The 27583-nt window shown below is 41.6% G+C and overlaps 1 protein-coding gene across 2 annotated transcripts in view; it reads right to left on the bottom strand.

Annotated features, from left to right (window-relative positions):
• Nucleotides 1-888: 888 nt before the first annotated feature.
• copb1 (COPI coat complex subunit beta 1) overlaps nt 889-27583 on the bottom strand; it is a 46055-nt gene continuing 19360 nt past the window's right edge. For both annotated transcript variants that reach the window (XM_080190161.1, XM_080190160.1), the window contains exons 9-22: nt 27187-27294; nt 26947-27093; nt 25988-26133; nt 24926-25022; nt 23817-23974; nt 22856-22976; nt 18873-19100; nt 13173-13352; nt 11526-11670; nt 9404-9523; nt 8737-8882; nt 8538-8627; nt 1396-1551; nt 889-1212 (exon numbers count right to left, since the gene is read on the bottom strand). In XM_080190161.1, coding sequence (XP_080046287.1) covers nt 1153-1212; nt 1396-1551; nt 8538-8627; nt 8737-8882; nt 9404-9523; nt 11526-11670; nt 13173-13352; nt 18873-19100; nt 22856-22976; nt 23817-23974; nt 24926-25022; nt 25988-26133; nt 26947-27093; nt 27187-27294 — 1902 coding nt within the window. In that variant the 3' untranslated portion in view covers nt 889-1152. The remainder of the gene's footprint in view (nt 1213-1395; nt 1552-8537; nt 8628-8736; nt 8883-9403; nt 9524-11525; nt 11671-13172; nt 13353-18872; nt 19101-22855; nt 22977-23816; nt 23975-24925; nt 25023-25987; nt 26134-26946; nt 27094-27186; nt 27295-27583) is intronic.

Raw genomic sequence — 27583 nt, 5'->3', positions numbered from 1 at the left:
GGCAAATTAAACGTTGGCCTTTATTGCAAGGGAGATGAAGCAAAGTAAAATATAATTTATTTATTTGTCACAAGCTTACATTAACACTGCAATGAAGTTGCTGTGAAAATCCCCTAGTCGCCACACTCTGGCATCTGTTCGGGTTCAGAAATATAGAAGGAGGGAAGTGCTGATTCAACTGCACAAAGCATTGGTGATATGACCCTTAGAATGCCACAGATCGTGTTGGTCTCCTTCTTTAAGAAGAAATGTACCTGCATTTGAAGCAGTTCAGAGAAGGAGTTGCCCTACGAGGAAGGTTGAGCCGATACTCCTCGGAGTTTAGAAGAATGACAGGTGATTTGATTGAAACACACAAGATTCTAAGGAGATGCCTGGCAGGGTAGACGCTGAGGCAATGCTTTCCTTCACTGGGTAGTCTAGAACCACCGGACACAAATGCAAAATAAAGTGTCTCTCATTTAAAGTGCAGGTTGTTATTCTTTGGAATTCACTCCCACAGAGAATAATGGAAGTTGGGACATTGAAAATGTCTGAGTCCAGGTTTGACATATTTTTGATCGTTAGAGGAGTCAGGGTTTGGGTCGGCAGGCAAGTAGCGTGTGGACACAATCAGGTCACCCATGATCTTGTTGAATTGTGGAGCAGGCCCTATAGACCACTCCTGTTCCTCTCTCAAATTCTTACGTTCTTCTGGAAAAAGAAGCAATTATCAAGACAAGAGTTTTAACAGATAATGTGAACATGAACACTTTTCTTTAACAGTTGCTTTAGCAACCAGATACTCAATACAAAATCATGTCTATTGTATTTCAATTAAAATTAATCTGCATATGCAAACTTGACACAATCTCAATGCACAGGCATGACCAAACGAGAACACAATACTTGCAGAATTTTGTATCTTTATTATAATTGATAAACTTTAGTGTAAAACAAGGGACCTCTGGAGCAAGACAAAGACAAAAGGAAAAAGTTCTACAAGTCTTTTGAAATATATAATAGAAGCTTGATTTCATGGAAAGCTCAACAAAATCACAAGCTCTCTTCAACATACTCAACATTTATGATCTTTTGTTTATAAGTAAACATAGGGTATTGCTGAATTAAACTAACATTACTTTAAGCCAAGATGGATATGTGAAAAAGCCACTATGCTTTCACTTTTTTCTGGGACAGGTTGATCTTGTCACCCAAACTGAGAGCCATCCCCTGTAAGATAACAGAAACATAGTGAGGGAAAGGTGCCTGAAAGGGCATTTGCTAGATGTTGAGAGTGTTCAAAGTTATATTTTAAACATGCGTGCAGTTTAAGATTTAGTGCTTACAGAAACAAGCATTTTCTGACCAAAATATGATAGTTAATCACAGTGGATAACGTATTTTACCACTCACCTGACTCTTTGCCCGAATGCGTATGTGACCAGTCACAGGAGCATCTGGCCCAAGGTGAACTGGTTTCTCTATGCTGACATTTGCAAGTGCATCTTCTCCAAATATGGAACGAGCGTAGAGGTTGGCAGCCATAAAGCCGCAATAACCAGAAAGAGCCTGAAATACAAGGAAAACTCGCATGAAGTTGTCAAGTTGTGCATGATCCAAGCTGTTTTCCAAGTGATTTAATTACTTGCCATCAAGAGTCTTTCTTAAAGCAAACTATTGGAGGGAAACTCCCTGACCAAACAAATTACTTGAAACACAAATTAGGTGCCGTGAGGCATGGCACAGGTGCAAGAAATGGAGAGGTTCATGTCAAATAATTAACTGAAGTATATCAAGGAAGTAAAAATTGAAATGATAAATGATCAAAAAAGTGAATTTGTAAACAATCATTTTTTAAAGGTTCCCCAAAATAATATTTTTATACGATTAGAGAAATCCTTTACAAATTACATTTCAGACCTCTGCAATTTTGGAAAGCTGAAGTTTGAGGGCTTGTGTGTAGAGAAGCAACCCACCTGTCCTCAATAGATCCTCAATGCCAAGTATTAAGTAGAATGGGATTGCTTCATAAGCAAAAGCAAAGAAATAGCATTTGTCATAAAAAAATGCACAACTTTACATACCAAATGTAAATAAGTTTTTGTTAATTAAGAGATTCCTTCACTCATATCTTGCCTCAGGTGGTCTACCTCTAGAATAATCTGCAGAAAGTGCACAATTTGTTCATCAAGTCAAATTGCTGCACATACTTCTGTTTGGTTCATTCTCCTAACGTGACTCGCCTGGACTTCCAGTTGGCAACGTGCAACACTGAATTGAGCAACACTGCTCTGAACAGCTTTGCTGTGCTCAGGCCTTTTGTTCTTTGAAGTGCTTTTACTGCACGAGTACATTAGTATTTTTAAAAGCTGCAGCAAAGGAGCAGTGCTGGACAGATCCAACTCACTACTTGTGTTTGAGACACATACTTGTGATTGTTTGGTTTGATACCTGCTACAAGGCAAAGGGAAGGAATGGGTGTTGGGTCTTGTTCAAATACATTCGCAGTCCTTATTTACCTGCAAAGTGACATGACCCATTGCTCATTTCCCTACTCCCTTCCCAACTTGTGGCAAGTCATCAGATGCTACTCATGAAACAGAAGCTTGGATCCAAGCCTGAAGCTTTTTGAGAAGAACATTTCCATTAAGGACTAGGGTCTGGTCATGCTCTCTTGGGCTCAACACTGCCACGCCACAACATCCATCTCTTTGCTCCCAGGACCAGGAACCGCGCACACCTAGTTTTATCAGATTCTGGATATGTTACCCAATTCTGCTGCTAGGTTCAATCACCTTAGTTCCATTTTCTTAGTGGTGCTAGCCCTTTTTATCTGAAGCAGAGTAACATCGAACAGGTTTCATGCAACAAAACTCAGATGCCTGCGCCCATCTTGTATCTACTGTAATTTGCTTACAATTCTGCATTTCCCATGTTTTTTAAAAAAAACAGAAATTGAACAAATAAAGGATCGTGGCTTTCAGAGAATAAAGGTCGGTCATGAAATTATTTCCAAAACATTACTTTAAACCTTGAAGTGATATCAAAATCAGTGCAATTAATAGGCAGAACAAAGTGATTTACCAAATCAAAAGCAAAGGCCTCTCATGTGACATTGCCTCAAACTCCACCACTCTACCAAGTCCCCAGGACTGGATGGAATGCATCCAAGGGTTCTGAAAGAAATGGCAGAGGTGATAGTGGATGCCTTGGTGGTTATTTTCCAGATGTCGCTGGATTCCGGGGAAGTGCCGGAAGATTGGAAAGCGGCTAATGTTACGCCGTTGTTTAAGAAGGGTGCCAGGCAAAAGGCAGGGAATATAGGCCAGTTAGTTTACCGTCTGTTGTGGGTAAAATGTTAGAATCCGTCATCAAGGAGGAAATAGCGAGGCATCTTGAGGGGAATTGCTTGATAGAGCAGACGCAGCACGGTTTCGTTAAGGGGAAGTCGTGTCTGACAAATTTATTGGAGTTCTATGAGGATGTGACTAGGGCTGTGGATAGAGGAGAGCCGGTGGATGTGGTCTTTCTTGATTTTCAGAAGGCGTTTGACAAGGTGCCTCACAAGAGGTTATTGCAGAAGGTAAGGGGGCATGGAGTTGGGGGTAGGGTGTTAGCGTGGATAGAGGACTGGCTGTCAAATAGGAGACAGAGAGTGGGGGTTAATGGGTGCTATTCGGATTGGCGGTTGGTGACTAGTGGAGTGCCCCAGGGGTCGGTGCTGGGGCCTCAGCTATTTACCATTTATATAGATGATCTGGAGGAGGGAACCGAGTGTATGGTGTCGAAGTTTGCTGATGACACCAAGATTGGTGGAACGGCAAATTGCGCGGAGGGTGTGGGGAGTCTGCAGAAGGATCCAGATAGGCTGGGTGAATGGGCCAGGAAATGGCAAATGGAATTTAATGTTGGCAAGTGCGAGGTGGTCCACTTTGGCAGGAATAATGGTAGGGAGGACTATTACTTACGCGGCGAAAAACTGCAGCAGGCGACGGTGCAGAGGGACCTCGGGGTCCTTGTGCATGAGTCGCAAAAACCCAGCCTGCAGGTGCAGCAGGTGGTCAGGAAGGCTAATGGGATGCTGGCCTTCATAGCGAGGGGGATTGAATATAAAAGTAGGGAGGTCTTGCTGCAGCTGTACAGGGCACTGGTGAGGCCGCAGCTGGAGTACTGTGTGCAGTTTTGGTCGCCGTGCTTACGCAAGGATATTTTGGCCTTGGAGGGAGTGCAGAGAAGGTTTACTAGGCTGATACCGGAGTTGAGGGGGTTGAGCTATGAGGAGAGGCTGAATAAACTAGGCTTGTACTCGTTAGAGTTTAGAAGAATGAGGGGAGATCTCATTGAGACATATAAGATGATGAATGGGATGGATAGGATAGAGGTGGAGAGGCTCTTCCCGCTCAGAAAGGACAGTAGGACTAGGGGGCACAGCCTCAAGATAAAGGGGGGGGGGGTGGTTTAGAACGGAGTTGAGGAGGAACTTCTTCACTCAAAGGGTGGTGAATCTCTGGAATTCTCTGCCCATTGAGGTGGTGGAGGCTGCCTCGCTAAATATTTTTAAGACGCGGGTTGATGGGTTTTTGATAAGCGAGGGGATTAAGGGTTCTGGGGAGAGGGCGGGAATGTGGAACTGAGACACGACAGATCAGCCATGATCTTATTGAATGGCGGGGCAGGCTCGAAGAGCTGGATGGCCTTTTCCTGCTCCTATTTCTTATGTTCTTACGTACCTCTATTCTTGCTGTTAAACTCACTGTCTAGTATGTAACTCTGTGACAATTCCACTAGGCGGCAGTGTATTGCAAGGTTCACAAAACATATTCAACAACTTGCTCTCCAGATTCCTCTCCTCATACACAGAGTTACAGAGAGCACCTTTCAGAATGGGCTCTTTACCCCAACCACCTATACAAGCTGTCGTTCACAAATTAATCAACATATTGTCCAGCTCACATTATCAAACCTCTTGCGATTATTCCAAGGGGGGTTCTCTGGGGCAACTCACCAGTTTGAGTCCTATCATACTTCTCTGCTATATAGAAAATTACAATAAAACTCACCTGTAGCTCCATAACATTATCTGTTGTACAAAAGGAACATTTTCCTATCCTATTCACAGTCCTCTCCTCTCATCCACTCGGCCCACATTCTCCACTTCTCCTTCAGCTTGCTCAACCACCCCAGTCCAATGCCAGCATCTCCACATCAATTCTCATGACCCAGTTACCCCGAACCTGTGCAGCCTATCCAACCCAGCCCCTTCATCTCACTCTGCTTGAACTGAAATATTGCATACCCGATGCCTAGTGAAGATGACTAGCAGGACATTGGAAAAAAAAGCACATGAAACTCTGTACGTCATACCTTATCTAATGCAACCTTCTGCAGCACAGTTGATATCAGAACCAGAAATATCTCTTGCACTCTAACTGACCTCTCCACAAGATAGCTCGGACTCTTATCTGCAGCCTGACCGTTAACTGACCCTAAAACTAAAAGAACGCAGAGCAATTATACCATGTCGTTAAAAAATGTACACACCAAAATACTATGTTGTGTTTCGCTGTGCAAAATGTTCCTGTTCTTAACACAGGCTCTGACTCAACATCCAGTATTGGCCTCAGGTTCCTCTCTGCACTGCCATTACAGCTCAACTGTTACCCTAAAGTCTCAAGTGACAGAAATGAACACAGAATCAAGATTCAGTGAGGCCTGGGCATAATTAAACTTAATTATAGATTGCTCAACTTTATGATTTACTGTTCTAGTTAAACAGTTCAAAGTTCCTCAGCTTTACTGATTCCCACTCTATCTTGCTGAGTATGTTGAGCCATGAGTTGATCAACTTTTTGATGCCCGGCTTGAGTCACTGTCTGTGTAGAGTCTGCACATTCTCCTCCTGTCTGCGTGGGTTACCTCCGGGTGCTCCGGTTTCCTCTCAAAGGCATGCTGGTTAGGTGCACTAGCCATGCTAAATTCATCCTCAGTCTATCTGAACAGGTGCTGGAATGTGGGGCCACAAGGGGATTTTTCACAGTAGCTTCATTGCAGTGTTAATGTAAACCTACTTGTGACACTAATAAATAAACTTTTGCCTTTATCGTCAATGACTTTATCACAAATGTCACATGCTGTTGCTTTTCCTTCCTGAATGCAATACAGCTGCAACCCTTGTTTTGGGTCCATTTAAGCATTTTTATTCCAATTTTCAAGACGTTTCTGAATCTGATTCAGATATGCTAATTAAAAACACTAGTAGCCCCAGTACTGACTTCTGGAAGAATTCCTTTCTACTAAAAGGCCATATCTGTATGTTTCATAACAATGTATCAAGATATTATGAGCTCCATTATGAGCTTACTTTCTTTCAATTTGAGTTATTTAACAAAAATTCATGTGAAAATTTCAATGTAATGAAAAGATTTTCCATCAAAAAGTTTCATCACACTGAATCTTTTAAAGTTGGAGGCTTTTATACAGTTGTTCTTAGAGAGATTTCAAATGTTTTTCTGGTGCACTTAAAATGAGAAATTGATCTCCTATCACCATGTGAAGGTTACAGAGATTGATAAAAGGAGAAGATTTGGGCCAAATGCATGTATCGAGAAGTTATCAATTTTTGGATGGGCAGAAAAATACTTAATGGAGTTTGATTAGTTGACAGAAATGCAAAACGTGGAAAAGAAACTTGAAATCTAAAAGATCTCCTGTGACATTGAATAGTCACAGGATACATTGATTTGAAAGAATTGCGAATAAATGGTTTCTGTACCAATCTGTGCTTACTTCTGGGAAAACACATGAGCAGAAATAGCTAATCTGTTGATACAGCATTTAGCACAATGTAATTAAATGAATGGCCAAAAGGAAAGTGGCCTTACTTTCTCAAACCTGGTCCAAGGGCAGAGTACATTGAATTTGTAACCTGACACTTGAAATTAGAATTCCCATTCTAATGTTGACATCCCCTCATGGTCTCAATCTTCTGCATCTCAATATCCTTCTTTAGCTCCCAAGGGTCCCCCAAAACTACCCCTTTTTCAAACTTAGGTCTTGTGTGCATCTCAACTGCTCCTTGCTCGTTAGGCCTTCAGCCCCTCATTCTTGAAATTCCTCAATGTGTATATTCGCTGCTCCACTTTCCTTGCCTCCATTAAAAACAGTCCCAAAAACTCCATGGACCAACTACCTTTTTAGCCGAGCATCCATTTTTGTCTGGTGATGCCTTGCAAATGCTTTTATATGGTTTTTCTATGTTTAATGTGTTACATATATGAGAGGTGTCATTGCTAGTGTTGATTGATCAAAGGGATTCTATACTACATCAGACACATTCTCGCATGTCTTAACAATACAGGTTCTTTAAAGCCAATCAAGTACCATCTTGCACCAAATACCACTTCAATAAACTGGAATTACAACAACTTGCTTCAATGCTGGCAAAGCACAACACTCGGTGAGCAAAATAGATCAGTATTTTCCAAGTTTGATCATGGGTCTGTGCAAATTTCACTTATCGCAGCTAAGTTGGAGATAGGACAGAGAAATTCAACTGAGGGTCTGATTGGTGCACCATCCACGCCCTCAACCAATGATGCACAGTAGATGCAGTGTGTACCATCTACAAGATGCACTCTAAAAACTACGAAGGCTTCCACAGCTTCCTTCCAAACACACGACCACTACCATCTAGAAAGGCAAGGGCAGCAGACATATGGCAACACCACTACCAACAAGTTCACCTCCAAGCCACTCACCACCCTGACTGGGAAATATATCACCACTCCTTCACTGTCACTGGGTCAGGTCTTTCAACTCCCTCCTTAACACCAATATGGGTGTACCTACGCTACATGGACTGCAGCAATTCAAGAAGGCAGCTCACCGGTGCCTTCTCAAAAACAATTAGGGATGGGCAATAAATGCTGCCTTAGCCAGCAAAGCCCAGATCCCTCAACTAGATTAAAAAAATTTTCCTTCCAAAATGTACCATTTCACCCTTCTCTGTGTTAAACTGCGTGAGTTTTCTCACTTGTCTGTCTGTGTTCTTTTGAAGTCGATTTCATCCTCCGTCCTTTACTATATGGCCAAACTTTTTGCCACCTGCAAACTTTAAAATTATACTCCTGATATCCCAAGTCCAGTCATCAGTATGCATCAAAAAAAAAGAGGGCGACACTACTGGCTACTTTCTTTCAGTCTGAATCTTTTTAAACCATTACTCTTTCCTTTCTTTCACTTAGTCAATTTCCTCAGAATGGTTCACTGTCCCTTCACTCTCACGAGCTTCAGATTTGCTCAAATATCCATTATGTGGTGCTTGAAACACCTTCTAAAACGCCATGTACACAACAATCATGGAGACATAAGCTTACTCAAAAAGATTAACAATAGTAGATATTAATTTTGCCAAAGATAAGAATTGGTGTTCCAGATTAGCTGGGGAGATTGGGTTTGTGGAGGAAATCAACATTGTATAAGAAAAACGATCATGTGTTCAGGTTTTTAAAAACGTATTAATTATTTATAAAACTTCAAAACAAAGCAATACACACCTTCTCTGGGGTCAAACACTTCATGTTGGTCGACTTAAGAATGTGCTGCAAGTATTCATTTAGGTCAGTAATATTTGTGTTAACTGTAACCTTAAAGAGAAAATAAAACAAATCAGAATAATCCATTCAATCACAAATTTATGAAAACTTACTTTAATCAATAAAAGAGAAATATTAGTTTGGCAAATTGTTTCTCTACCTTGTTCTCCCATTCAAACTCTGCCCACATCTGACGAAACTCTGCATCGGTGCACAAGGCAGGCTGAATATAGTCCATGATATCAATGTGAATATCACTCAGTACCACGCAGTTTCTATCACTGGCAGCTCCAGAAATATCATACACTGCAAACACAGATATGAGGCACAACTGTCATTTAAATAGTTGGTCCAATTCTTCCATATGGGAAAGTCATTTCAGAAGCTCAAATTAAAAACTGCATTCAAATTTCAATTTCCCATTGCAGAAAATATTAAAACGCATTAGCTGAAAATTCTGAATATTCCGTTCTTTTCAATGGCCAAAAGAAGACATGTTGCTGCTTCAAAACAATCCACCATGTTTTAATTTAATGACAGTAAGAAGTTTCACAACACCAGGTTAAAGTCCAACAGGTTTATTTGGCAGCACAAGCTTTCAGAGTGCTGCTCCTTTATCAGCAGTGCTCAGAAAGCTTGTGCTGCCAAATAAACCTGTTGGTCTTTAACCTGATGTTGTGAGACTTCTTACAGTGCTTACCCTAGTCCAACGCCAGCATCTCCACATCATGGCTTAATTTAATGAGGCAGGAAGGAACAGTTGCAAGACTGCCATTTCTTTGGCAATAACATAAAGAACCATCTGAGTAAACATATTTCTGACTCACCTATATTACCAAAAATGATACCATTTTCTGTTGAAGCTACTTTCACATTCGCCTTAATGTTAGCAAAATCATGAGGAGCTAGAGTCAGAGGTGAAGGTTTCTCAACCAGTTTAAGATCACCTATTGAAAACAAAGCATGCATGATTCACATTTAAGTACCCACTCATCTCATTCTTTTTAATCAAACCTTGTAGAATGATACATGTGTTCAAAAATAGAATACAGGGCATAAAACCTATCCATGTTGGCTTCGGTGAAACACACAACCCTTAGAGTCAGAAGATTGAGAGCTTAAAGCCCATTTGAACTTAAACACAGACTCTAGACTGACATTTCAGCGTAGTAGTAAGGGAACTCTAAATTGCGGCAGCTGTATTCTTTCAAATGAGACATTAAAATGAAGCTTCATCTGCTACTATTAACCAGATGCAAAAAATCCACTGCACTATCTGGAGAAGAGCAGTTGGTTGTGAAAGACTTCAGGACATTCCAAAGATATGAAAGGTCTAAAGTCAGAACCATTGGTTTCTTCTTTGGGCTCAAAACATTAATTGTTTCTCTCCAAAGATTCTGCCAGACCTGAGTTTTTTTTTCAGCACGCCAAGGGACTTCATTGGCACAATGTTGGGAGCTGGAGTGCAAGATGTCTTTAAGGAAAATGTGATATGCAGGTTTAAAAGAGGTTGGAATACCACAAAGTGTTAATCCTTGCAATTTAATATTTGAGGAAAATAAGAAATCAAAGAATGTTCTGAGGTGTTTTACAACCAACTGTTCTTCTACAGATAATACCAACCTTGAACATTTAGTTCATAACAGCAGATGCTTCATTTCTGAAGAAATCACATTGGACTTGAAACATTAACTCTGTTTCTCTCTCCACAGATGCTGCCTGACCTGTTGAGGTTTTCCAACACTTGCCTTTTCAGAGGGCATTTAAGAGTTAACCATATTGCTGTGGATCTGGAGTCACATGTAGGTTAGATCAGATAAGAATGACTGATTTCTTTCCCTAAAGGACATTGGTGAACCAGATGGGTTTTCATGACCAGGGCAGCATGGTAGCACAGTGGTTGGCAGTGCTGCTTCACAGCTCTTGGGACCTGGGTTCGATTCCCGGCTTGGGTCACTGTCTGTGTGGAGTTTGCACATTCTTCTCGTGTCTGCGTGGGTTTCCGCTGGGTGCTTCGGTTTACTCCCACAGCTGAAAGATGTGCGGGTTAGAACATAAGAAATAGGAGCAGGAGTAGGCCATCTGGCCCTTCGAGCCTGCCCCGCCATTCAATAAGATCATGGCTGATCTGTCATGGCTCAGTTCCACATTCCCGCCCTCTCCCCATAACCCTTAATCCCCTCTCTTATCAAAAACCCATCAACCCTCTTCTTAAAAATATTTAGCGAGGTAGCCTCCACCACTTCAACGGGCAGAGAATTCCAGAGATTCACCACCCTTTGAGTGAAGAAGTTCTTCCTCAACTCCGTTCTAAACCGCCCCCCCTTTATCTTGAGGCTGTGCCCCCTAGTCCTATTATCCTTTCTGAGCGGGAAGAGTCTCTCCACCTCTATCCTATCCATCCCATTCATCATCTTATATGTCTCAATGAGATCTCCCCTCATTCTTCTAAACTCTAACAAGTACAAGCCTAGTTTATTCAGCCTCTCCTCATAGCTCAACCCCCTCAACTCCGGCATCAGCCTAGTAAACCTCCTCTGCACTCCCTCCAAGGCCAAAATATCCTTGCATAAGGTTGATTGGGTTAGGTTGATTGGCTATGCTAAAATTGCCCCTTAGTGTCCTGAGATGCGTAGCTTATAGCGATTAGTGGGTAAATATGTAGGGATATGGAGGTAGGGCCTGGGTGGGATTATGGTCGGTGCAGACTTGACAGGCTGAATGGCCTCTTTCTGTATTGTCATGTTTCTACGATTCTATGAACTGACAATGGTTTCATAGTCATCATACCCTACCACCAGTTAACTAATGCTCCATGGAGTTTTAAATGACTGTGGGGCTGCCGTGATAAGCACAGGTATGTTTCCCACTGACTCTTAAGGTGGCCGGAAAGGAAACCCTGCCATACAAATCCTGCCCAGGTTTTTGGACTTCACTGTTAAAACCTACCCAATGTGGCTAATTCCAAAGTGCAGTTCTGAAGTGTGTCACTTGTTTGATTGACCACAAGTACATCAAGTACAATATCATATTGATTAACATGTACATAGGCTTCTGCATACACTGGATCAGAGAAACCAGTCAGCTGCGTAACCTGCAAGGAATAATAACACAATTAACACAATAATCCTTTTGAGTAGACAGCCAAGGATAAGCTTGCATAATACAGGATTACTGTACCATGAGTGAAACAGTATTTGCTCAGTATCTATTTATGATTTATCTAATTTGTAATAAAGTTTAAAGTTCATTTATTAGTGTCACAAGTAGGCTTACATTAACACCACAATCTAGTTGCCACATGGTGCTTCCATAATGTACTGTAGATTATCCATTTCCAATTACTGAATGCAATGGACATTGCATACCTTATGGATTTGACTACATAATCATGATTTATATCAGAGGAGAAAAATGCTGAAAATGCAGTCAGGTGATGCACAATGATCTATAATTTGCTGTCACAATAACAGCAAGACTAATAATGCTCACCGTCATTTATTAGCAAATGTTGCAGCAACTTCAAACGACAGCAAATATGAAGCTAAACACAGATACCAAAACTTCTTGTCCTGGAGATGCTCATCTACTGTTAACATTGTAAAAATTCCATCTCCCAGACTGCTCCACCACTGAAATGCATTCAGCAGTGTGAAGTTGTGTATTTCGGTGTTAGATATGAATTAAAACTAACGCAGTGAGTTAGATCAAGTCATTTCTTGCCTAAGTACTATTACTAAAATGGAGTCTCAAACTTTAAGGTTGTATTTTTATTTTTAGGGAGATGTTTAAAAATGTAAAAATAATTTTCTTAAACTTTCCATTCTTTTTCTTCATTTTTCTCTCACAATCTAATCTTAAAAGTCTTGGTTTCTCTTTCTGTATTTGATGTGACATTGAATTTGCCTGTCTACAACTTCAGTCGTTGTGCTGTCAATTTCACAATCTATCAATCTAATTGGTTGCCTTCACTTACATTCCAAGTGTCCTATTTCCCTTGCTGCACCACTACATGCTCATAGCTCCAGCAATGTGCAAAAAGTGTAAAAATCTAAACTTGCAAGGACAAGTCTAACTCATGGCAAACACTGTTAGTTTGTCCTGACACTTTAAATTATGGTCTACTGAAGTGAAACTATTTCAGATTAATAATCCACTCCCCAGAAAATTTCAGACCATTCGCCTCCAACAAAATAAAAAACATACGTAGAGCTGCCAACTGCACAATAATCACTCAGAAGGAGGTGGAGGGGTGGGGGAAGCATCTTCAGAAGACTGTTGTAAGTTCAAGTCGTCATGATGTAGATAATCATTGGTGCAAAACCACACAAGCGTCTACGTTGCAAAATAGGAGTACATCAATGCACAACAAACATCATTAGGCAATCAGAGGCAGCTTGAGCACAAAAGCGTCTGGTTTCAAATGTTCAAAAATGACCAGAAGAAAAAAAAGTAAACATACTTATAAGTATAACAAAAAGAAAATCAGCAGGATCTGATCTACAGAGTGAAACATCTTCACAGAATATTTCTCAGCCGTACTAAGACAAACCTGGCTTAATGATTGTAAAAGACAAGGATGCATTTGCACAGTACCTTGCTGAGCTTGGATGTCAAGGGATCAGAAGCTTCCTTCCGCTGCGTGTTACCCATTGCAGCCAGTAAGCTGAGCTGAAACTGGTCCTCCTTAGAGGTCATCTCATTCTTAGCCATCAGCTGCATGAAGGAAATGGGATCGTCTGCCTGTACCACTACGTTTCTCTTTTCAGATTGTTTCTAAATAGCACAAAGTAAAATTTCAAAGTGGTCAGTATTCAAATAAATAGTCATTTATACAGTAGTAAAGTGAACATGGGGTTTCCCTTTTCTCTGTTTGAAAAATTAATTGTCAGCAGCATCAGAACTCCCAAATATCCATTTAATGTACTAGCTTCAGTGTGAAAATCACTTTTCTAACCACGTGAATCTGACACAGTTCGCCATATTTCACTAGGTGCTTTAGAATCAAGTGCAATCAAAAAGGATGCAGAATAAACCCTTTTCAAAAACATTTAAAAGCACATTTAATTCTGCATTAACATTTTTTAAAACCTATGAGGATTTGCAAACGAATAACAACTTACATCTGTATAGTATCTTTAATGTAGTAAAACATAGAATCCCTACAGTACAGGAGGCCATTTGGCCCATCACGCCTGCACCAACAACAATCCCACCCAGGCCCTATCCCCCTCGGAACCTCACATATTTACCATCCTAGTCTCCCTGATGCTAAGGGACAATTTCACATGGCCAATCCACCTGATGTGCACATCTTTAGAGCATGGGAGGAAACTGAAGCACCCAGAGGAAATCCACAGAGGCATGGAGATAACGTGCAAACTCCACACAGACAGCGCTCTAAGGAGGCAGTGCTAACCACTGTACTGTCCTTGAGTGTTATCAAAACAAACCTGAAACAGAATCATAGAGGCTGATAAGAAGACAGGAGAGCTGGGTTTTATGAAGCATTTTAGAGGAAGGGAATAAAAAAATGGAGAATTTTAGGATGGGATTACTTTAATTTCTTGTTTAGCACACCTAATGTGTTCTCAGGAAATGGCATACTGGTTGAAAACACATGAAAAAAAATAAAATTCCCATATGATAACACATAGTAAGGGGGAATTACATTCTGGACCTGTAATTTTTAGATTAAGCTGACTGACTCCGGTTGGCTGCCCTCTTGTTGGACACAGGAGTCTGCTGTGCTTTCATTCATCAGCTGAAAATGATGGAGGGAGTTACTGGGTCTCGACTTCCACCTCAGCGCTGGCTGGTGGCAACATGGCAGGGGAAAGATGGGGGGCGAGTGCCAGTTCCAGAGTCTCGGATTGATACCCAGCCCTGAGTACAAACGTATGCAATGATTCTAAAGGAACTAGAGCAAGGGGCAAAACAAGCCTGACAGTGCTAATTTTTGAAAAACTTAAATGTTGTTTTTAACCACGGATTTCAAGTTTTATTTCAACAAACATTCTTAGTGTGTAGTAAGAACTTTTTAGTGTGTAGTAAGAACTTACTTTGTAGAACTGTTTAAATCATTTAAAAGCATTTTCACGGGCTTTTTATGTTTACCGCTTTAAGAATTCAAAGGGAATGGATAGCAGGGATTTGTGGGTAAGCAGGCTTTTAAACAGCGCCAGGTTTAAAAGGAGGCCTGGTGTAGACAGCGGGCAGTGGAGTGAGAGGGAAGCTGAGTGAGTTACTAGGGCTTAGGATCAAAGCGTTTGACAGAAAAGGGCCAGGTAAGTTTGTGTTGAAATCGTTGTTCAATATTACTACAGGGAATAATGGATGTGGGAGCTGGTGGACCACAGGGTCCCTCCCAGTGACCATGTCTGCAGTAAGTGCAGGTTGCTGGAGGAGCTCCAGCTCAACGTAGATGAGCTGGCCTCTGAGCTACAGACACTGAGGCTCATCAGGGGGAGGGAGGGTGCCATTGATAATGGGGTGCAAGAGACATCCACCCCCCCCCCCAGACTGGCTAACTCTAAGGGTCAGGGACAGGGGGGGGCCGGAGGAAGGAGGGTGGGGGGCAAATGCCTCAGCCTCTCAATCTGCATAACAGGTTTGAGGTTCTTGCTTCCAGTGTGGACAAGAACGAGGGCTGTGAGGTTGGTGAGCAAACTGCACACGGTACAGTGATGCAGACACAGGACATAGGCAAAGAGAAGGTGAAAAGGAACATAGTTGTAATTGGGGATAGTGTGGTTAAGGGTATTGACACTGTCCTTTGTCACAGTGACAAAGTGCACAGAAGGGTGTGTTGTCTGCCTGGTGCTTGCATCCAGGATGTCACATCTGGGCTGCAGAGGAACCTGGAGTGGGAGGGTGAGAGCCCGGTCGTTGTGATACATGTGGGTGCCAACGACGTAGGCAAAATGCGAACTGAGGATCTGGGGAGTATGAAAAACTGGGAATGGAATTAAAAAGTAGAACCAACAAGGTGGTTATCTCTGGACTACTGCCTGAACCGAGTGCACACGGGTGTAGGGTTGATAAGATTAAGGAAGTGAATGGGTGGCTCAGGGACTGGTGTGGGAGGAATGGGTTTGAATTTATGGGGCAGTGGCACCAGTATTGGGGTAGGTGGGACCTGTTCAGGTGGGATGGGGTTGGCCTGAACTAGGCTGGGACCAAAGTCCTGGCAAATCGTGTAAATAGGACTGTAGATAGGGCTTTAAACTAATATTTGGGGGGGGGGGGGGGGGGGGGGGGGGTGTGTGTGTGTGTGTGTGTGTGTGTGTGTGTGTGTGTGTGTGTGTGTGTGTGTAGCTCTGCTGATTAAGGATAGCATCAGGGTGGTAGTAAGGCATGATATAGGAGCCAAAGAGCAGAAAGTGGAATCATTGTGGGTGGAGATTAGGAACAGCAAAGGGAGGAAGACACTGGTGGGTGTTGTTTATAGGCCCCCAAATAATGATCTGGAGGTGGGGCTGGCTGTTAATGTGCAAATAAATGCGGCGTGCAGTAATGGAACAGCGATAATTATGGGGGATTTCAATCTACATATTGATTGGTCGATCCATGTTGGACGTGGTGGGCTTGAGGAAGAGTTCTTGGAATGCTGCTGGGATAATTTCCTTGAACAGTGTGTGTTGGAGCCGACGAGGGAGCTAGCTATCTTGGATCTGGTGTTATGTAATGAGGCGGGTAGAATTAGGGACCTTGTGGTGAAGGATCCTCTTGGGAAGAGTGATCATTGTGTGGTGGAGTTTCTGATGCAGATTGAGGAGGAGAAAGTGGGTTCCCGGACATGTGTCCTTTGTTTGAACAGAGGGGAGTACGGTAGGATGAGAGAGGAATTGGCGAATGTTGATTGGGGGAGCGCGTTGGAAGGTAGGTCTGCTGAGGAGCAGTGGAGGATCTTTAAGGAGATCTTTCTTGGTGCTCAGCAGACATTTATTCCGACGGTTAAAAAGGACCGTAGGAGGAGAGATAATCAGCCGTGGATAACAAAGGAGGTGAAGGAGAGTATTAAATTAAAAGCGGATGCGTTTAGAGTAGCTAAGAGTAGTGGGCGAGAAGAGGATTGGGAGAGGTTTAAATGTCAACAAAGAATGACAAAGAAGTTGATAAAGAAGGGTAGGATAAACTATGAAGCTGGGCTAGCGCTTAATATAAAAAAGGATAGTAAGAGTTTTTATAAATATATAATAAGGAAGAGGCTGGCTAGGGTGAACGTTGGACCCTTACAGGATGAGAGGGGGGACTTAGTGGTAGGGGATGGGGAAATGGCTGAGGCCTTGAATAACTTTTTTGTTTCGGTCTTCACGGAGGAGGACGTGAATAATTTGCCGGGTGTTAGCGATGGAAAGATGGTAGGAGTGGAGGGCCTGAATGACATTATTGTTACTAGAGAGGCGGTGCTCGACAGACTGGAGGGACTGATTGTGGACAAGTCCCCAGGACCGGATGGAATGCATCCAAGGATTCTGAAAGAAACGGCGGAGGTGATAGTGGATGCCTTGGTGATTATTTTCCAAACGTCGCTGGATTCCGGGGAAGTGCCGGAAGGTTGGAAAACGGCTAATGTTACGCCGCTGTTTAAGAAGGGTGGCAGGCAAAAGGCAGGGAATTATAGGCCGGTTAGTTTAACGTCTGTTGTAGGTAAAATGTTAGAATCCGTGATCAAGGAGAAAATAGCAAGGCATCTTGAGGGGAATTGCTTGATAGAGCAGACGCAGCACGGTTTCGTTAAGGGGAAGTCGTGTGTGACAAATTTATTGGAGTTCTATGAGGATGTGTCTAGGGCGGTGGATAGAGGAGAGCCAGTGGATGTGGTGTTTCTTGATTTTCTGAAGGCGTTTGATAAGGTGCCTCACAAGAGGTTATTACAGAAGGTCAGGGGGCATGGAGTTGGGGGTAGGGTGTTAGCGTGGATAGGGGATTGGCTGTCAAATAGGAGGCAGAGTGTGGGGGGTCAATGGGTGCTATTCGGATTGGCGGTTGGTGACTAGTGGAGTGCCCCAGGGGTCGGTGCTGGGGCCTCAGCTATTTACCATTTATATAGATGATCTGGAGGAGGGAACCGAGTGTATGGTGTCGAAATTTGCTGATGACACCAAGATTGGTGGAACGGCAAATTGTGCGGAGGGTGTGGAGAGTCTGCAGAAGGATCTAGATAGGCTGGGTGAATGGGCCAGGAACTGGCAAATGGAATTTAATGTTGGCAAGTGCGAGGTGGTCCACTTTGGTAGGAATAATGGTAGGAAGGACTATTACTTACGTGGCGAAAAACTGCAGCATGCCACGGTGCAGAGGGACCTCGGGGTCCTTGTGCACGAGTCGCAAAAACCCAGCCTGCAGGTGCAGCAGGTGGAGCAGGTGGTTAGGAAAGCGAATGGGATGCTGGCCTTCATAGCGAGGGGGATTGAATATAAAAGTAGGGAGGTCTTGCTGCAGCTGTACAGGGCACTGGTGAGGCCGCAGCTGGAGTACTGTGTGCAGTTTTGGTCACCGCACTTACGCAAGGATATTTTGGTCTTGGAGGGAGTGCAGAGGAGGTTTACTAGGCTGATACCGGAGTTGAGGGGGTTGAGCTATGAGGAGAGGCTGAATAAACTAGGCTTGTGCTCGTTAGAGTTTAGAAGAATGAGGGGAGGTCTCATTGAGACATATAAGATGATGAATGGGATGGATAGGATAGAGGTGGAGAGGCTCTTTCTGCTCAGAAAGGACAGTAGGACTAGAGGGCACAGCCTCAAGATAAAGGGGGGGCGGTTTAGAACAGAATTAAGGAGGAACTTCTTCACTGAAAGGGTGGTGAATCTCTGCCCGTTGAAGTGGCGGAGGCTGCCTCGCTAAATATATTTAAGATGCGGGTTGATAGGTTTTTGATAGGCAAGGGGATTAAGGGTTATGGGGAGAGGGCGGGCAGGAATGTGGAACTGAGACACGACAGATCAGCCACGATCTTATTGAATGGCGGGGCAGGCTTGAGGGGCTAGATGGCCTACTCCTGCTCCTATTTCTTATGTTCTTATTCAGAATTATGCAGTGTCACAGAACAGATAGAGAATTATAATTTGATTATTAACTTTCTTCATATTTGGATGAGTTTCAGAGCTGCTTCACTGGTGAGCTAACTTGCCATTATCACATCATGTTTTTACTGAGGTTATTTGAAACTCCAGTTTGATGGATTCCTTCATTTCATAGTCACAGAATATTGAGCAACAAGAAATGTTTCAATTACTCAAAACTCAGCACAAGTGTTACATGCCCGATAACTGACTCCTGCACAAATATTACCTTCTGAGAAAGCTTTTCCTCTTCCAGTTTGGCTGATAGCATTTGAGAGAGAGATTTCCTGCATTCTTTGTTAAAAATGTTGCTCATCAGTGGGGAACACTCTGAAAGGACTTTAAGGCATAGCGAGATACGGTCCACATCATCATCTGTGATTGATTTCTTTGGGAGTGATGATTTACCAAGGTGTAAAATGGTGGCCATGATCAGCATGGCTTCTGCAGCAAAACTCTTTTAAAAAAACACACATAACGTAAGAAATAGGAGTCAGCCACATCATACATGGAGCTTCCATTCAATTTCAGGGTTGAATTTTTACACCAATCCCATTTCCCCATTCTATCCCCAAATCCCTCAATGCTCACCATGACTGAAATCTTGAATACACTATGGACCGAGAACCATAGCTTCCCCCCCCCAGCCCAAGTTAAAGAATTCCAAAGACTCACAAACCTTTCAGTGAATAAATTTCTACTCATCTCAACCTGGAGGTTGGTGCACAGACACAGTCAGCCCTTGAAGTCTCTGCATGTGTCTGACTGCGCATAATAAATGAAGACTCTGCACACTTCAATAACTAGGACACGCACAGCAAAATAAGAGGGAATGTTGTCCCCAGCATAATACTCCATCAGCCACCATCTCCTAGACCCATCAAGTCATCGATCCATATCATTTTGCAGATGTGTGTCCTTCTCATAGCATTTGTTCCCACCTAGCTGTATCATTAGAGTATACGATATTCAGCATCCTCATCTAAATCACTGCTGCAGATCGTATGTGCTAAGGCCCAGACTTCGATTCTTGTGTTGTGGCTGGACTGGTGCAGCTTGGCTAGGAGTGCAGCTAGTTCGCAACACAACTCTTTGGTATTATTGATAGAATATTGTCAGGGCATGTAGGCTTTCTAATACAAAGTGTCTTCAGCCATTTTTTCATGTCACATGGAGTGAATCAAGTTGGCTAAATGCTGGCATCTATGATGCTGGGTACCTCAGGAAGAGGCAGAGATGGATCATCCTCTCAGCATTTCTGGCTGAAAATGCTTCAGCCTTGTCTTTCGCATTGAAGTGCTGAGCTTCCCCATTAGTGAGGACAGAGATATTTATGGAGCCTCTTCTGCCAATTAGTTGTCCACCACCATTCATGGCTGAAATGGCAGGACCACCGAACTCAGATCTGATCCGTTGGTTGTGGGATCACTTAGCTCTTTTGCATGTTTCTTTGACTTTTTGTCTTATGCACCTCACGAATTTACTCTCACCCTTCGTCTATCCCTAACAGCATACCCTGTTATTACTTTCTCCTCATTTGCTTACCTAACTTCCCTTAAATACATTTATATCATTTGCCTCAATTGCTCCTTGTGAGTTCAGCATTCTGACTACTCTTTAAATAAGATCTCAGAATGATTACTGTTCAGTCAACATTCAATGATTCATACTTGTGCCAGCTTTCTGCAAGAGAAACTCAGCTAGTCTCTCTCCCAATCTTTTCCCCACTGCCCTGGAATTTATTTCTCCTCATATAAGTACTCAATTCTCTTCACGAAACCACAATTCAATCTGTCATCACCACAATTTCAGATAGTGCATTCCGTATCCCAGATATACACTGCATAAATGAAGATTCTCTCATGTCATCTCTGGTTCTTTTGCCACTGACTAAGTCAGTGCCCTCTGGTTTTTGGCCACCATGCCAATGGAAATAGTTTATCGCGATCCAATCTGTTCAGGCCTCTCAGGATTCTGTCAAAATCTCTTCTCAATCTTTCTTTCCTGAGGGAGAACAACCCCAGATTCTGCAATCTATCCATGTATCCAAGTCTCTCATCTCTGGAACCATTCCCATGAGTCTTTTCTTACTCTCTCTAATGCCTTTACATCTGCGCAAAGTATGATGCCCAGAATTGAACATAAGGCTCCTAACTGAGGCCAAACCAGTACTTTAAAAGGGTTCAACATAATTCCTTGCTTTCGTTCAACATTTGTAAAACCCAGGATCCCTTATGCTTTGTTAATCACTTTCTCAACCTTAATCAGAAGCAGAAAATAAAATAACAAATCACCACACTCATGCTGACATTTCACTTTTACACTCAGTGTATAAGTCGACCCACCAATTTGGGAGAGATTCTGAAACTTCAAATATTAACACTTGCTCTGACATTAACAGTAACTTTGTCCCAAAATACAGCTCCTAAAAGTTTTCCCTCCATCAACTGACTGGCCTGTTGTTGCTTAATTAATACTTGCATCCTTTTACACACGAAGATGTAACATCTGCAATCCTCCTCTAAGATACCCCGTTACCTAAGGATGATCGAAACCTAATGGTCAGTGACTCTGAAATTTCCACCTGAACTTGCCTCAGTATCCTCATATGTATCTGATTTGGCCCTTTGTGACTTAACTTTAAGAATTGCCAGCTTTTGTCACAGCTCATCAGTTTTTTACCTATCTAATCTCTCACTATGACTTGGGCAATATCATCTTCCTTGCTCAAGACAGATGCGAAGTACTCAGTTAATATCTCAGCCATTATCTCCATCCCCGTGTGTTAATCCCCTTTTGCTTTAGATGATTACCCAATTCCCTTTTGAAAGGCACAATTGAATCTGTTTTGGTCCGAACATCTTTTTACCACCTCTTTAATATTTGATTTCCCTTTTATGTTAATTGCAAGGCTCTTCTCATGCTCTCTTTTTGCTTTTCATTTCCCCTTCCCACCTCTCAACGTTTGACATTCAGTCCGGTTCACACTTGCATTATCAATCTGACATCTGTCATATGCACTCTTTTTTGCTTCATCTTACTGTCCACGTCTTCTATCATCCAGAGCTCTTGGCTATGTTTGTCCTTTCATGGGATAAAGAACTTCCTCTTGAATTCTCTTTTGGATTTACTGGCATCTACCATTTACTTGTGGTCCTTAATTTTGCTCCGGCCCTCAAGTGGAAAATTTTGTCCAATTCTATCCGATCAAATTCTTCCATTATTTTAAAGACCTTATTTTAATGGTCATACTTCAGATTTCTCTGGTCTGAAGAAGAGCCTCAAGCTATTTTGTCTTTCCTTAAAGTGATAATCTCTCAGTTCTGGTATTGCTCACCTGCATTTTTTTTGGACATTTTCTAATGGATCCATATCCTTTAATAATGAGACCAGAACTGTTCACTGTAGTCAAGACAAATTTAACGCAACTTCTCTACTCTTCAAATCTATCACTCCAGATATGAACCCCAGGTCTTGGTTTGTTTGCCTTCATAGCATCAGCTTGCATCCTGCCTATTAAGTGATTTGTATATCTCCATCCTTGGATTCTTTTGTTCCACTCATCTGATTCTGATTTTGCAGCAGTACATGGCTTCTTTCGTATTCCGACAAAACACAACATTCTGAAAGTTTATTAAATGTCTTCTTGTCATTTGCTGAACTCTCTCTCTGTCATAGCTGCACCCCCAAATTGCTGTTACTCACAGGTCTTAAAATTGTACTTCTGAATCTAGAGTTGCTAATATGAAGAGTGAACAACAGTGATCCCTGCACCTATCCCTGTAGAACGCAAGTACTCAAATTAATCCTCTGTTGCACTAAATTTGAGTTGTCACTAGTACAATTCCTGCTCCAATCACGTCAAGTTGTCCAACCAACTACACTTGAACTGCTCCATCTGCCTAAACGACCCATCACAATTTCTAACAGGAAGAGATAAGTTAGTGGGCTTTGCCCACATTCAGAACTTCAGCTTCTGCATACACCTTGAACACAAATCATTGCAAACTATTTACAAATTTTCAAAAGCATTAACAATCCAAAATTAACTGATGTACTTGGCCAATAATTCTGATATGGATAGATGTTCACTGAACAGCATAGAATACTTGATCTATTTTTAAACTTGTTTCAGTTTACTGTCCTTCTCATTTATACAAAGACACTGGAAATTAGGTGTCCCATTTTCAAATTATGCCAATTGTTACTTACATTCTGTTTCTTCTTCTCTTGCACAAGTGCCACATAACGCAAAGCTATTTTAGTCAGTGTAGTTGCAAGGGCACCAGCCACAAAGAAATCCCCATCCAGCAGGAATCCACGCAGAGGTGGTCTTTAAAGGAAGAATAGTTCACTTAAAATTGAGATAGTTAGAATTTCAGAGTCAATGCAGAAGGAGGCCATTTAGCCCACCATGCCTGCACCAAGCATCTTACCAGATCCTTCCCCCCCACTCTACCTCAATAACCCTTTGCATTTAGCATGGCTAATCCGCCTTGCCTACACATCTTTTGGACACTAAGAGGCAATTTTAGCACAGCCAATCCAACTAACCTGCACATCTTTGGACTGTGGGAGGAGACCGGAGCACCAGAATGAAACCCATGCAGACACGGGGAGAACATGCACGCTCCACACTGTCACCCAAGGCCAGAATTGAACCCTGATGCTATGAGGTAGCAGTGCTAACCACTGACACTAAGAATCAATAGTGAAAATACAAAAATGACTCATCATCTTTTAACAACTATCATTAGCCTTTAGATTATTAAATTTTACTTTTGTCTCCCCTAAATTTCAGGCATAAAAATCTTAGCTATCAGCACCTGCTTCTTCAAAAATTAAAAATAAAAGGTTTGCAATGTAGTCATTCTAATTCACAAACTAATTCTAAAAGGAAATAAATCAATAATGAAACGAACAAGTGTTCACAACTGCTTCCATGAAACTTTAAGCTAAATGTTCACGTGTACTATATTAACTATATTTTCAACAGCTTTTGTATTATGGAACTTAATTCATTGCAGATGACAGGAGAAGCTGCAAAAAGATATATCTTGTGTAGATGCTATCATTTGGATATCATCAAGTTCACTTTCCAAATCACTATTTGTCTCTATCCTTCAAACAAAATGTCCGGTTTTCAGTCCAGATAAAAGAAATTTAATATTACCTATCTTCTTCCTTTTTGGAAGGCCTTGTGCTCAGGGCGCTCTGAGTTGCATATGTCCCCATCTCCGTCACCAGTTTTTGTGTTGGAATCACCTGAACATCATCGTCAATTTTCATCTCGCCAGTTTCTTTTCTTATCTCAGACTCAACAATCGGAATCTATCAACACAGGGGTCAGGGAAATACAAAGTACAGCATTTATGGTTTTAAAGAGTTTCAAATTCAAAACAATCCATCTGGCATTTCCAACGTGATCCTATTTCTTTTGCGAGAAAGACAGGAATTCACGTTTTCACTTTAATTGAATAACATTTCTTCATTGGCATTCTTCAAGCTACTAGCTTCAAATTCAGCTTTTCTCCCAGGGAACATTAGAACCAGAACTTTTTATGGATGTTGGATGTAATTTCTGAAAGCAGTTTCAACGTGTGTGCGTCCTAGTAGGATGTCATTTCTAGTATAATTAACATTTAAATTATTGATCAGTACAAGTTAATCTCTAGATTAATGGACAACTTACCATGATGTAATAGATTTTGTTAATATTATTTTAAATTGCTATTTACGGACATTACTTAATAATTCAAGGACTAATAATTCAAGGCGGCATGGTAGCACAGTGGTCAGCACTGCCGCTTCACAGCTCCAGGGACCTGGGCTCGATCCCTGGCTTGGGTCACTGTCTGTGTGGAGTTTGCACATTGTCCTTGTGTCTGCGTGGGTTTCCTCCAAGTCCAAAGATATGTGGGTTAGGTTGATTGGCCATACTAAAATTGCCTCTTAGATGCGTAGGTTTGAGGGATTAGCGGGTAAATGTGTAAGGATATGGGGGTAGGGCCTGGGTGGGATTGTGGTCAGTGCAGACTCGATGGGCTGAATGGCCTCTTTCTGACTGTAGGGTTTCTATGATTCTATGACTAGGTTTAGTTAAGAAAATCACATATGCCTGACTTTTCATTGCAGGGTCTGTTTTGAGAGTTCACGTCGAGAAAATTGGAAATGGAACCATAAGGACTGTGCAGCAATTTTAAGAGAGTTGTGAACTTCCCATGGAATTGGGCAAAGCAATCTAGAAAAGGGAGGAAGAAAATAAAAATTTTCCACACACACCTCGCCCAAGGATCGGCGAACCTCAGTCATGACACTCTGAATGTCATCCTTGGAGCTGCAATACTCTCCTAAAATCCAGAGAGCTCCCCGGTATATCCTGTCACAAAAAATAGATGAAATGCTTTGAGGACTCGCAGGAGCTTTTGAGTTTTGATCTGGTCAGATTCACAGGATTTTTACTTCATTATAAATTCTACTTCTCTTTAGCAGAAAATCTAATATCACTTTCATGCTTATAATTAACTGAAGATGATTTACTAAGTGAGAAGAAAACTTAATTTAGCAATTTAACCGAATCAAAATGTTAAATGGCAGCACAGTGGGGATTAAGAAAAAAAACTAACATGAACAGCAATGAGAATATCACAGGTTGAAATAATGTTTGAACTTTAAGCTTTTCTGATCTTGCGAAATTACTGCTTGTTTCTATTTCCATTATTCCGAACCAAATAAACAACCTTAATTCATTAAAGTTACCACAAGCTTGCTGTGCAACACTTCTCAAAAGTAAAAGGCAACCTATTATTCCCCAACTGCATTGCCACCTCACTAGATCTTGCAACTGACACACTGCATACTCCAGTTACAATATTAAGATCGCACAAAACCCAAACTCCCTCCATGATTTATTGATTCAATTCCAAGAAACTGTAAGCACATTTGGGCATCTCAGCTTTCCTAGCTTGCACAGATAATTGCAAACATGCTGACAGGATTTGGAACATTAAGTCCCCAAATGGAAAACCAATGTATACAACCACAACAATCAACCTTTTGAAAACCAGTAGTGATCAGACTATTACAACATTAATTCAAACTGGGGGGGACAGAGGGTGTACATTTACAGAGATAACCTTTCAATCAGTTTCTCCTACTGAATACAGCAAACCCAAGATAACACACTGTCCAACTTAAACAACCTGAAATTGCAGTATGCATAAATTATTAGCTCATACTGTAAGAATAAAACTAAAATTCTACAAAAATGAAAATCAAGCACACAAGAATTTCAAAGACTGTTTTGCAACTAAGCTATTGTGTCTAAAATGCTTTCACCCTTACTTGACAGATTTGATGGCATGGAACACCTCCAACATCTTCTCGATAATGACTGGCCGAAGGTTATCAAAACTCTGAACAGCTTCGCGCACGAACTCCAGAACGTCAGCAGCAGCTGCCTCATTACTGTCACTGAGGAATTCCATCAGCTATGGAGAGATCATGGAGGTATTAATAAAACACTAAAAAAAACTGGACCTGGCACGTGACTGCACGTGCACTGTTCAATAAATATATTTAAAAATCCATTATTATTGACAAAGCATACAAGGCTAACTTATATTTTCAGACATGTCCATGCATCTTTTCAACAACAAACAAACAAATACTTGTTATCATAACGTTCTGTCAATTATTTACACTTCAGTTGAAGAACGTAATGGGACTACCAAGTGATATTTAGAATTAAATCAAATTCAGTGCACTAACAAAAGCAGAAAACATGAGCCTGCAGGCTAACAAAATACATAACATGGCTGCAACAAACTGTTACAATCTTTTTATGAGAAACACGAAGTTGAGGTTAGCTACAACACAGCTTCAAAATCGGAGTTCATCCAATTGACATCAGCTGTAAGTGCACCACTTAAAATAGCCAAGACAAAGACCAAAAAGGAATGAGCAAGAACTTTCTATGGTATTGAGATAACAGATTTCAGAAGGATGATGGAACAGCATTACGTGGACTTCAGAAATGTAGAAGAAAGGTTAGCCAAGCTTCATATTTCTGACCAATATTGTGCCAAATGTACAGCAGATGGACAGTGATGAGGACATAGTAAGATCACCTACATGCACCCTTACTTCTTACCATCATATGCACAAGATTGCTTGTCAACACACTCTATCTAAACTTACACATGAAATCTAGAGGGTGTGGTAATCTATGCAACTACAGGCCTGCACAAGTCAAAGCATGATGTACAGGAGGGTAAGAAAATGAATAGATAAAATTCACTTACCACTGGGATAACATTTCCAGCCATGTCTGGAAAACGGACACTGCACGAATGCAATGTTCTGACCAGGAGTTGTCGATACTTGTCTGTGTCTTCATGTTCTGATACATTATTTGTTTTAATTACTTCCTTTTTGAGAACAATGACGAGCTATGGGAAACCAACATTCAGTGAACTTGTCAAGTACCAATTTGAGATTGGAAATTAATTAAACAAAATTACTCAGATGCTAGGTGGTCATACCTCTTCAACGTTACGAGAAGACACAAGGTCCAATGCCAACTGCAATGTCTTCTTGCGTACCTCCAAATCTGGAGTGGTCAGAACTCGCAGGACGTCCATTACCAAATCCTGAAAGGGACATTTTTAAACACAGACTCAATTAATGAAATACATTTTATTAATTTTCAAATTTCAAATCTCCACCTGCCTTCTCCAGAGAAGGTGTTAGTCATCAAATCTCTTCTGGTTAGCTGAAAGTCTTTTTTTCAAATTTTCTTTCCAAAAATATCCAGGATAGGACTATTTCTTTTGACACCCAAATGTCCTACCTATATATCTGATCTACTGTCAGCAAATTTATCCAAATTAAATAGCCAAGTTCAAACCCAAATGCACAAAGATGGAACCTCTTGGAAAG

This window comes from Carcharhinus amblyrhynchos, chromosome 6 (assembly GCF_965287045.1).
Source record: "Carcharhinus amblyrhynchos chromosome 6, sCarAmb.v2.hapA, whole genome shotgun sequence".
NCBI classification, from domain to species: domain Eukaryota; kingdom Metazoa; phylum Chordata; class Chondrichthyes; order Carcharhiniformes; family Carcharhinidae; genus Carcharhinus; species Carcharhinus amblyrhynchos.
The sequence above is the reverse complement of the archived record's forward strand: the minus strand, read 5'-3'. Positions and strand labels throughout refer to the sequence as shown.